This window comes from Syngnathus acus, chromosome 6 (genome assembly GCF_901709675.1).
Source record: "Syngnathus acus chromosome 6, fSynAcu1.2, whole genome shotgun sequence".
Classification (NCBI taxonomy): Eukaryota; Metazoa; Chordata; class Actinopteri; order Syngnathiformes; family Syngnathidae; genus Syngnathus; species Syngnathus acus.
Window position 1 is genome coordinate 10,243,323 of NC_051092.1, and position 12,752 is coordinate 10,256,074.

Genomic DNA, 12,752 nt, shown 5'->3' on the forward strand with positions numbered 1-12,752 from the left:
AGCCGCTCCACCTCCTGTCTGTACGCAGTCTCATCACCGTCCTGGATCAGTCCGATGAGAGTGGTGTCGTCTGCATACTTCAGGAGCTTCACAGGAGAGTCATCTGAGGAGAAATCATTGGTGTAGAGAGAGAAGAGCAGTGGGGAGAGGACGCACCCCTGAGGGGCTCCAGTATTGGTGGTCCGGGTGTCAGATGTGATGCCCCCCAGCCTCACACGCTGTCTCCTGTTGGTCAGGAAGCTGGTGATCCACTGACAGGTGGGGGCAGGCACCGCAAGCTGGATGAGCTTCTGTTGGAGGATGTCAGGAGCGATGGTGTTGAACGCCGAGCTGAAGTCCACGAACAGGATCCTGGCGTACGTTCCTGGGGTGTCCAGGTGGTGCAGGATGTAGTGCAGTCCCATGTTGACCGCATCATCCACTGACCTGTTTGCCCGGTAGGCAAACTGGAGGGGGTCAAGCAGGGGGCCCGTGACCTCCTTCAGGTGGTTCAGCACTAACCTCTCGAAAGGTTTCATGACCACAGATGTCAGTGCGACGGGTCTATAGTCATTCAAACCTGTGATGGCGGGCTTCTTGGCCACTGGAACGATGGTGGAGCTCTTGAAGCACGAGGGCACCTCACACAGCTCCAGAGAACGGTTGAAGATCCGTGCAAAGGTGGGCGCCAGCTGTTCAGCGCAGACTTTCAAGCAGGAAGGTGACACGCCGTCTGGGCCCGGTGCTTTCCTGGTCTTTTGTCTCCGGAACATCTGGCGCACTTCCTCCTCGCGGACCTGGAGTGCGGGTGCGGCCTCTGCAAGAGAGAGAGTGGGTGACAACGATGATAGAGGTGTGGACAGAGCAGTTGTGGGGAGAGGCGAGTATGTAGATTGTGCTGCAGGAAGTCCCGTTGTGTGGGAGGACCGATCAAACCTGCAGTAGAACTTATTCAGCTGGTTAGCAAGCCTTGGGCTCTCCACAGGACGGGGGGTTCGTTTCTTGTAGCCCGTGATGCTCTGCAGACCTTTCCACACTGTTGAGGGATCAGGATTGGCAGAGATTAATTTATTTAATCATTTAAATTAAACTCAAATATTTTTCCTTGGTTTCATGTCATGTTAAAAATTGAATAAACTGCAATGTGTAAAATCATCCACTGGTTGGTGCTGTGAAAAAGGTCCAAACTGCCATCCTTTACACCCAATTCTTTATTTTTGTTACAATAATTAAACATCTCAGTGTACACATAAGAGTGAAGTGCTAGAGAGTTGTGGGAGTGAACCACAAATAGTGACTCAATTACAATACAATAGTATTTGAATTCCAAAATCACATACAAACATACTTAGTATTACATTAAATAATGAGGGGCATAATATGTATAAAATACTTGGCAAGTAGATGCATGTATTTTTACAATCAAACAAATTTGACTGTCTCCAAAAAGTCAATAATTGCAACTAACCAACAAATTGCTTTCCATAATATTACAAACATTAAATTACAAAGGAACAAATAAGCAGCAAATCACACGACAACATTCAGATAAACCCAGTAAACAATTGAATTATGCAGTGTTCAGAATAGCCCCAGGACACCGATACCTTAAAAACCGGCCTCAAGAAAACTCACCAGTATTTCACATTTTACAGATATGTTACACTTGAGTCCAAAATAAGAAATTGTGTGGAAAAATATCCCCGTGGATTAATCTATATATAATAAAAATCCTGCCAGGATGTGATAGACGCAAAGTCAACTTTTAAAACGTTCAATTATTTGTCTTTCTTTGATATGATAAGAATTTGATGTGCACCGATGAGAGTTTTGTTGACATTTAGAATAATAAAGGCAAAGAGTGTATTTGTTAGCAGCAGGATTTTTTCTTCTCCAGTGAGCTTCTGACCAACTGGACAGTCTTCTCTTTGTCTCGATCCTCTTGCTCTTTCAGGGTTCTGAGAGACACAATGGGATGAAAACCAAGAGGTCATAAACTCTTCAGTACATCCAAATGTACTACATAATTTGTACAGTCTGTATCCTATTTGTTGAAAGCATGATTTGTTACAAACTCTGATTTTTTTAATCAAATATGTTGAGTGGTTGCGAATAATACATTGTCAATCTCATTTTGCCAAAATATTCTCTCAAACAATTAGATGTTGCTAAAATCAGAACTTTACAAATTTATCATCCCTTCAAAAAGGAATTTCGCGAGGCACAAAAAAACATCTAATTATCTCTGCCGAAAAATTCCCACCTCGTTTCAGCACACTTACCAAATGAATTTTGGTGCGAGTGTGTTTTATTTTATTATTTTTTTGAAATAAAGAGAAATGTCCTACCTAGCCAAATGAAGCATAGCCTCCATCACATTATACCCTGAGCATGCACTGCACTCAAAGAAAGTCATCTGACAGTCCTTAAAAGAACACACACACAAATCATGAGTTTAATACAATTTATCTATAGCTGCTAACAGAAGTGCCTCAATAGTATCGTTTTCTATTTCACCAATAGACATACCTCAGCTAGCCTCATGCCCATTGCTTTATGCACTTGTCTCGTAATTTCTAAGTCAGTTTTGTTTCCCAGCAGCATTAAAGGTATATCTTCGCCTGAGCCCTCCTATTAACAAGAGACAGGAAATATAGACAGTCACGGAAATTGACATATTATTGCTATCATAAAACGGGGGAATAAAGTCAAACATTAAGTTTTACCTTCACGCTTGTCAGCCACTGTCTAACAGCTGTGAAACTCTGCTCAACTGTTATGTCATACATCACAACCACACCATCAGCTTTGCGGAAAAATTGCTTGGTGATGCTTCGATACCTGAGAAGGAATGAGACGTTAAAATGAAAAAGCAGAGGCTGTTATGAAAGAAAAGGAAAAAAAGAACTTTCAAAGCAGCGCCAAACTCAAAAAATGACAAATCTTTGGTTTTTGATTAAAAGTAGATGTTTCTTTTGATTAAAAGCACAGCACTTTCAAAACACATGTCACCATAAATCATCAAAAATAAAATGTATTCATGTGTCAAGTGGCTGATTTACCGTTCCTGCCCTGCGGTATCCCAGACCTGCAGCGCCACCTGGCTGTTGTCCACCATTATTGTCTTCACGCTGTAATCTATACCTGCAAATACAAATTGATAGAGACATTTTAAACAAAAGATAAATATCTAACCAACATATTTGATTTCTGCATTTTACATTATCTCCTACCCAGCTTCACAATTCTAATTTATGGACTGATATAGCTCAGGGATTCATACCAACTGTAGCACAAGTGTCGGGGTTGAAACAGTCATCACAAAAGCGTCGAAGGAGGGAGGTCTTTCCGACACTAGAGTTTCCCACCAGAACGATTTTAAAGAGCCGATCGGGCAGTGACAGACTGCTTTCCTCCTACACATACAGAAGCAATGCTGATCAAATGAAGGAGTGACATAGTTGACTCCCCACTAAAAAAAAGGGAGGAAATAGTACAAAAATGCTGATAAACTCACATTTATGCTGGTCTCCTTGCCAACAGGTTGGCCCCTTGGAGACAATGGAGTTTGACTTCTTTCTCCAGCTCCCTTAGACAGTTGCAACTGAACAGGGTAGATATCACTCATCACCAAGTCTATATTCTCGTCATGGTCTGACACTTCCTCGCCTTCAATAAATGGCTGCAGAACGATTTGGGTCTGAGTGCCATTTTGGAGCAAATGTGGGAGATGGTCCTCCTCGATAGAGATGATCCTCTGCAGGTAACCTCTGGTTATTTTAGGACTACTTGAATTGCTTGACACATTGACCGGATTCTGCCTTACATCTTCCTCCTCACTGTATGTAACATTTTAAAAACAAGCAGAGATTAAAGTATACTTTATATTTTGTTCTTGACAAAAATTGACCAAAAGTAAACAGGAACTTCCCAAGTCAAACACCAGAAAAGTGGTCCAATTTGAAGTTCAATCTATTTTATCAGGAACATAAACAATACAAATACACAACATTGGCTTCTCAGTCCATCCATCCATCCATCCATCCATCCATCCATCCATCCATCCATCCATCCATCCATCCATCCATCCATCCATCCATCCATCCATCCATCCATCCATCCATCCATCCATCCATTTTCTGTACCGCTTAGTCCCCACGGGGGTCGCGGGTGTGCTGGAGCCTATCCCAGCGTCATCGGGCAGTAGGCGGGGGACACCCTGAACCGGTTGCCAGCCAATCGCAGGGCACACAGAGACAAACAACCATTCGCACTCGCACTCACACCTAGGGACAATTTGGAGTGCTCAATCAGCCTACCAAGCATGTTTTTGGGATGTGTGAGGAAACCGGAGAGCCCGGAGAAAACCCACGCGGGCCCGGGGAGAACATGCAAACTCCACACAGGGAGGGCCAGAGGTGAAATCGAACCCGCACCCTCCTAACTGCGAGGCGGACGTGCTACCCAGTGTTCCACCGAGCCGCCTCTTCTCAGTACAATATTATAAAAAAGATTTTACTAAGCAGCTGCCATGTTAAACATACAGTCACTCAAACGTTACATAATAATGAACCACAAAGGTAAAGATGAGTTACCTGCCAACGGCCACTTATTAATTCCTGCAGTATTTATAATAGACCACTTTGTAATTGTCTGGCATCCCAAAAGCCTGAGTAAGTTTCCTATATTTAAAAGAAATATATTTAATCTCCTTTCTATTCCATTTATCATGGTTATGGATACAAAACAGTGTTTGTACAATTAGTAAGCAGGAATATTCATTTAATTTGGTTTCTTTTTAAATTACAGCAACGCCAAGTCAATCAAGGGTTATTGAAAATATTTGTGTTTAACTTTGGAGGTTCCTCTGCACATACTCGATGCTTTTACCTTTCAGGCAAGTAGGTGTGTCTCCCAGCATGGCATAAAGACCTTGGTTGTAATCCTGTATTTTCACAGTTTTGGGGTTTCTGTAAAGCCAAACACATGAGTGATCAGATTCATCATTTGTCTCTTTATCTTTTGAAATTTTAGAGTCATACAACAAAGTAACATGAGAGTCTTGTTTCATGCATGTCACTAACCTGAATGAAAATGTCTTTTTCATCTCGTAGATGTTTGTTCATTTCCCTGAAAAAAGAAAATACTGAAGATAGTTAAATATTTTCAATGATACTGCGGATCAGTATTCAGTGATTATAAAAATAAAAAATAAAGAACAAAGCCGACACATACAGGGCCAGCTCTTGAAAACAGCCAGAATGTCTCAGAGATGAAAGCGACACAAGAGTGGAATAAAAGTTTCAGAAGTGGGCTACAGCTTGATTCACCGACTCAGCGCCAGTGAATTTGACAGCGCAAAATAAAACTGTCAACAAAAATAAATCAAAACATTGTGACATATCTTCTTGTATCCAGTTGACTTTTCAGACAAATAAGTTAGTTTACCCAAACTAAGTTCCCAAAACATATTCAAAGTGTTTTGTCTTTATAGGCGCTGTTAACACCCATGCAAATATCCACACCTCATCAGGTCCAGTTGTTTGAGGAGGCTTGCTCGCTCACGCTGGAGTCCCTCCGTCAGTCTGTATATTTCCCTATTACAAATGCAGTATTGTGATAATTAATAACACTTTTATAGTTTTTTATTAATTATAGAGGCTCATTACAGTGAGTGCAACAAGCAAAGTGCTAAACATAAAGGGCAAAATGCTGAAATTAAAGAGCTGGGGGTCATTACTCACAACTCCCTCTCCTCGTTGAGTCTTGTGGACTGCTCGTGGAGCAGACTCAGCTGCTCCTGTGCCAAGAGCAACTCTTGACTAGTGTGATCCAGTTCCTTGGCGAGTTCATCATTTGTCTTCTTCAGCTTGACGTTCTCCACCTTGGTCACGTGTTGCTCACTGTGAAGCTCCTGACACTGATCTTCTAACTGTAAAAGGACCAGTGGTGGCAAAGCAATCACATTATAGTCAGGCCAAGATTTGATGTCCATCCATCCATCCGTTCACCCATCCATCCATCCGCTCACCCATCCATCCACCCGTTCACCCATCCATCCATCCACCCGTTCACGCATCCATCCATCCACCCGTTCACCCATCCACCCGTTCACCCATCCATCCATCCACCCGTTCACCCATCCACCCGTTCACCCATCCAATTAAAGCCGTGAGTGTTTGAACATGTGAAACTATGTGCAAAATGCACTGTGCACTCTTCGACTCTTTACTCACCCTCCTTTGCTTCTGAAAGAGCTGCTCTAAGTCTTTCTCCTTGGTGATCAGCTCTCTTTCAAGGTCTTGACTGCGAGACACAAACCTCTTGTAGTCCTTCAGAGACGAGAAAGGAAGTTACAAGCACAGAGCTCAACGACAAATCAAATGAATGAGATGCATTTTTTGGTGATTGTATTTGAAAAGAATAACTTTTTTTTTACTTGCAGAACAACCCTTTCTCTTTCATTCTTTATTTGCTGCTCCATTTCCTCGTAGAGGCGATGGATCTCATCGTCATGTGTAGCTGCTTTTCTATAAGACATAGACATTGTGTTTGCATCACAATAAAGTTGGTTGAAATGATTTTCACATTAAAGCTGTCTTAAGCAGAATTTATTCATGTTGTTGCTTTGATAGTATCTAAGAATATACTATGATTTTTAAAGGATGTAGCTGTACAGCTGAGGAAAATTTCCTGCCAACGGCATTTTTTTAATTGAAGCAGCTTGTTAGTCAAACGCTGTTACTCATGTCATAAAAGCCTGACTAAACTCAAAATAATCCACAGGTATAGGATATTCCCTGACCGTTTCAGGGCGCTCTCCATCTCGCTTTTTTCCTGGTTAGCCTCAATTATCTGGGATGTTACCCTCGCCAGGAAGTCTTCAAAATTGGATAAAAGGTGTGGTTCGTCTCGCCGTAGCTGAGCCCACAAGCTGCGTACTTCTGCAGGACTAATGACACAGAAGGTTACATGTAAACGTGCATATTAGATGAGGTGCACCAATCCTGGTATAAAAATGTATGTTACTTATGTTCAACATGGAAAAAACTAAGTGTTGATCAAATGCAAAAACTTATACTGAAGCAATCATACAAATTATAGTGGCCTAATCAATTCAGAAGTAATTTTCAAAGGTTACAACAAATATTGATCATTTAAGAATCTTTTTTTTTGAGGGCATCATTCAGAAATAATAATCCTGACTCTCAATCATATCTAATTGTGACACGAAACTAGTAAAAAGACTAAGACAGGGCATAAATAAGTGAAACAACAAAATATCCCGCTGAAGAATAAAGTTCAGAGACACATTTCTGCATAACTGTCTTTCATGTATTGCAGTAAATGTCAAATGTCTGGTTAGGATCAATAAAGGTTAGTGATGCCCAAAAGGATGTGATTTGAAAGGTCATGTCTCATCACTAATTTTAGATCTGATGGGCAAGATGTGCACCACCTGCTTTTTGAATTTGTTTTTTGAGTTGCCTGTGAAAACTTAGTTGAAAATAAAATAGTTCCAATTTCAAGTGCAGTGTATATACATATATAATTTACCAGGCCAAAACAGACAACTAAAATAATTACAACTGACAGAAACAACACTCAAATTTGGATCGTGAAAAGAGATACTCTCTCTGAATAGATTTCAAGTAAGATTGTATCAAAGTAGTTGTAATTTTCAAAACGTAATCAACAAAAAATTGTGCTTCATTGCATAATTCCCTTCCTAAATTTTATGAAGGACAAGGGGGAGGTCATACGCATGCCACAGCATTTCATAAAGAATGGAAACATTGAAATGGTTATGCACAGCTCACTGCGGTTTCAACTTTGGGGCCTCTCTTTAGGACATCCAAAGTGCAAAATCAAAAAATGCACTGAGATTGTGTATAATAAATCATACAAAAACTGCAAGTAAACTTGGGTTCACAGAACAAATGGGGTTTTAATTAGTGCAGCAGACTACATCTTTTTCGAATGAAATGCCTCGTGTGCTTATAGTACCACATTCAAAAATGAAACAAAAGTAGATTAATTGTGTTTTTTCACGAAAGAGACATTGTTATAGTTGATTTGAGTGGAATAGCAATCTGTGGGACCATTTTCAAATGAATAGAGTAGAAAAGCTTTTGGGAAACACATAGAACAAATCATTTTGAGTGTTAAACTATTTGAAGTTGTCCACATGAGTGGGTAAACACACACAATACTCACTCTTCCAAGACGTTATTGGCTCCGAGGCTCTCCATCAGCATGGAAAAATGTTTCTCCTCTTCATCCTCTGAGGTCACCGTGCTCTCTTCCCACCGGCTGCGGTAAAGGACCTCAGGAGACTTTACGCAGTGGGGTTTATCCCCCATGTCGTCCTTTAAAGAAATATTCCTGCCAGACAAAAAATCACCTAGAAAACGGATGAGATCCAAAACATAAAACACATGTTCATACTGTATCGGTGTTGTCGCCAATAGGAACATTCAAGTCAAACCTACTAAAGCCAGTGGAGAACTCATCGAGGGTTAGAAATCCATTGCTGTCAGAATCAAGGGTGTCAAACACTTTCTCCAGCTCGTCCGCACTGAGAGGGAGCTCGCCAAGCAGTCTCTGTTTTACATGACGCGAGCAGCTGTTATTGTCAAAGACACGGCCAGAAGGAGAATACAAAAGTGGAGCCCTCTAATATTTAAGTGCCCTAAGAGCAGCCTCCGTGCAGTAATAATAAATGATAAGAACCACAACAATAACAATACTGATACTTATATAACACTTTGCAATGCACCTAGGATGCTTATAAATAACCCAGCAGAGGCTAATTTGATTCTTTTTAAACACAGCAATGATTGTAACGTACCATTTAGTGATACTTGTGTTCATGTACTGTGCACACCGTGAACCATATGGAATATTCCCAGTTGATACAGTCGGTTCCTCAATGTTTGACCAGAGCAGCTGACCAGAAATAGGGCAAGATAAAAACTTTTCCAATACTTTACAGCGGACCAGAAATAGGGGCAAGTATACCCGTTCAAGATAAAAACTTTTCCAATACTTTACAATTGTGGCAAATACATACACGTAATAATTATTGCACTTCACCAGATTAAAACAGACAAATCATATTAACGGTGTATTAATGAGGGAAAATTACAGGGCAGTGAAGGGATTAAATATTTCTTAAAAATCAGTTTATCTACAGTTTGGTCCCTACCGGTATTATATGTGATCTTCTAAAATACATTTAGAAATTATTTTCTCAGCCCTCATATTTATCAATCCAACCCACTTTTGAGTTCCTGGGAAGAAAAAATATTGGAGTTGTCCTTGGGCAGGATATACCCTGGACAGGTCACCAGGCAGTACAATACATACAAACAACCATCTGCACATAAGCATTAGAGCAATTTCAAGCACCTAGAGATAATCCGAGCAAGCATGGTGAGAACATGCAAACTCCACAAAGAAGGGCCTTAGTGGAAAATGTAAAGTTTGAGCTCTGCATGACGTACTGCAAAGAGAGACTATTTGACATGGGAGGTACTCTTAGCTAAAGGTCAAATCCAGGAGAGGTCAAGCCAACAACTCGTGACAATGACAGTAGCAATTTTTGAAGAAGGAAAAAAAGAAACCCAGCCACACCTTTGTAGGCAGTGTGGTATCAGGATATATTTACACTACTGCAAGTGTTGACAGAGGCCACCCATTTGATCCAGGGTGGGGATAAGGAAATGGTAGCATGCGGTGCGTTAACGCATCTATTACATCACAAAACTGGTCTCCTGAAAGCGGCAGCATAACAAATATCCAATGATATAACTCACAGCGCCAAGTGGTGCTTCTAAAGCCTCACTAGAGCAGGCTGTGATATCAAAGCTCCACTATACATGTGTTTGTGTTCATGAGTGCTTCATTAATGGATTGGTAACATCAGAGAGACAAAGTAAATCTGCACAATAATATGTGTGGGGAGCTTGGATCACAAAGCATTTGTGTTGCTCACTCTACTATCAATGCCGCCTTCCCCTTTAACTCTTTGTTGTCCTGTTTTTGAATAAACCACATGAGGTATCTTCATGTCTAATTCATCACTGGTGAGAGAACAAATTGTGTTGTTTCAGATTAAATAAAACATGCCCCCCAAAAATGAAACAAAAACAGTTATATGACAGAATGTTGCTAATTTATTTAGATGGAGCATTAGAATTTAAAAAATATGAATTCAAAAACAATTTGATCACCTCACTCACCTGCATGTCACGTCGGGTGATGAAGCCCTTTTTCTCGATGTCACAGACCTGGAAGAACTCGTGCGTTTTCTCCAGGACAGTGTTTTGACCAACATGCCCGCTCTCTCGCTTTGGCCACTCACTCTCACGTTTGAGGGGCTCTTCGGTGCTTCCGTGCCCTCGCTGCGCCATCCTAAACCCAGTAGCGGTGCTGGTGAGGGCAGAGGAGACCGTTAACGCTGCCATGGTAGAAATAAGTTGCTTGTGATGTGGGCACCTCAGTCGTACTTCACATGAGTCAGGTGCACCGGAGACAGATCTCAGAAGAAGTCGTGCTTACAGGCTAAACAAGCATCAGATGCTTTCAGCAGTATAATGCATCATCTCTTAGCAACCGCCTCATTAATTGACACCGGGTGCTAGAAAAGAGAAAAGAGAATATTTAATTTGTATATTCATTTTCCCTGGAAAATGATATATATATTTTTATGAATTACTGCATGTCAAACAAATAGGTGAAATAAACATAACACCACAAAATTGAAAATGGCATCAGTATGATGCAGAACACTAAATATTGTAAACAACAACCACAAAACGATAATAAATATACATATATATATCCGCATCTCAAATATTCAGGTTATTTTTTTTAATGATAAGAGATTTTTATTGAGTATTTGTTAGTACTCCTACTCAGTTAAAGGTGTAATTTACTCACAATAAGTGCCAGATAGACATCTGATCCACTAACACAATGTACTCAACATATAAAGATGTCAACTTCTTGTTCGCACAAACGCTCACAAAGAAGGCAAAGCCACTACACGCAACGGATCCACCTCGAGTCTAAAAGAGGAAACATGAAGAGGAAGTGAACGTCTTTTTTTTCTTCATTACACCACATTGTCGCATGTCGAACAAGGTGTTGTATTGTCTGGAGGAAAGGTATTGTTAAGAACTCCTTCGGTTTTTATTGAGTTTGATTAACACTTTGTGAAAAATCTATATTTCGACTGAAATTCTTGCCACAAAAGCAAAACCAAATTCAACATACTGTAGATTAACATTATGCATTGCACAGTAACATTGTGGAGTATTTGAACAACAGTGACATATGCTCAGCATAACTTTGTAGACGTAGCATAGGATGACCCCATAAATAGAGCTCAGTTTAAAGGCTCCTGTTTGACTTGAAAGAGGTGTCAGATATTGGTTGCTTAATGCTTAGTGTTCAGAACATAAATAGTGACTGTGCCCCCAAGCACCATAAGTAAATTCCTGCACATTTTATTAGAATATCATCATGATTTCAAAGTTGCTTTCTTGTCACAAAATATCACAGCACTTTACTGTTGGTAACACTATTAGTTTGTGGCTGAATGAGCATAAGCAGCAGTATTAATGATGGCCATTGGAATCATTTGTTGGAGTATTATTGTCTGTTTATGACATTCATCTATGCTGCCACTAAATATAGCGCGCTTTACAGAAAAAAAAAAATTTGCAATTCAAATGAAATACCAGCAGCCTTCCATAGTAATACTGAAACGAGAGGTAAACCGGAACAGGCGCATTAGATCATTTTATTGAGGGATGACCTCCACACCTCACCGCGCAACAAATTAAAATGCAGAGAAAAGCTTGAGCAAAAACCACAGTGAGTTGCGCAATTTTACCCATTGTTTAAAATTCACTTCCTTGTCATGCTAAACTGCCGAGGAGAGTTGCAGGTCTCTTGACATTGCAGACGTGTGTACGTGCACGTTTAAATACATTCTAGTTAAAATCACTCACTTAGTGCCAGGTTAATTGATCTCAAACTCGGTGTTAAATATAACAAATGACCCAGACGACGTACGTACCAGAACAGTGGAAAAAGTGCGTTCTCGATGGATTAATTCATTGACAACCTGTTTAGTTTCACGCAGATGAGTGAAAACAAGTGTGACTTGACTCTTGCTGCAGTGGTGGAATTTGACTCACTGCACGCCGGATGAGCAAACAAAAGGGGCGGGGCTGTTATCAAGTATTACTATAGCAACGACACCCAAGTTCCTGGTCCATTTTATCCCCACAATAAAATATTACAATAAAATAAATCTTGAATAAGTATTATCTACAAAAACCTGAAGTACTCATTGACACTTGACGGTGTCCAAACTTTTATTCGGAACATCAGCAAAATGTTACTAATTTGAATATATCTAATTAAATAAATAAATATATAAATATATAATATAACAGTTAAAACTTACGGTCATAAAGGCGCATTGCATCATTTTAATTCAGGTTTTTGTGTGCATTTTTGTTTGTGCCTGCATCTAGGGTCAGCGGGCAGGGAGTAGTACCCAACAACATCCAGCAGATGGCCATGTTTATCTTTATTAATTCTACCCCCAAGTTCGTAAGTACAGCTCTTGGCTGCGGCCTTCCTGAATGACTGCATTTTGTCCACGAGCTTGCTTTTTTTTTTCTTTTTGCCATGGGCACTCCGACTTTCTCCTGCATTCCACAAACATGCATCTTGGGTTTTTGTAAATCTTGTCT

General features: G+C 40.4%; 1 protein-coding gene across 7 annotated transcripts; it reads right to left on the bottom strand.

The window, feature by feature from the left end:
- Positions 1–1,172: 1,172 nt before the first annotated feature.
- On the bottom strand, positions 1,173–12,215 carry cracr2aa (calcium release activated channel regulator 2Aa). Of its 7 annotated transcripts, none has more exons than XM_037254959.1 (20): positions 12,068–12,183; positions 10,924–11,051; positions 10,543–10,621; positions 10,215–10,413; positions 8,472–8,583; positions 8,197–8,383; positions 6,785–6,931; positions 6,419–6,509; positions 6,216–6,311; positions 5,724–5,911; positions 5,505–5,576; positions 5,064–5,109; positions 4,870–4,949; positions 3,497–3,818; positions 3,263–3,395; positions 3,042–3,123; positions 2,706–2,820; positions 2,509–2,610; positions 2,328–2,404; positions 1,173–1,937 (listed from the first exon to the last, which is right to left on the bottom strand). In XM_037254959.1, the coding sequence occupies exons 4-20, from the start codon at positions 10,392–10,394 to the stop codon at positions 1,850–1,852; spliced, it is 2,118 nt and encodes a 705-aa protein (XP_037110854.1). In that variant the 5' UTR covers positions 10,395–10,413; positions 10,543–10,621; positions 10,924–11,051; positions 12,068–12,183; the 3' UTR covers positions 1,173–1,849. The 7 variants fall into 7 exon arrangements, with proteins under 7 accessions (XP_037110854.1, XP_037110851.1, XP_037110853.1 ...); XM_037254956.1 differs by having other exon boundaries at positions 10,491–10,621; XM_037254958.1 differs by lacking the exon at positions 10,924–11,051 and having other exon boundaries at positions 12,068–12,215.
- Positions 12,216–12,752: the final 537 nt, after the last annotated feature.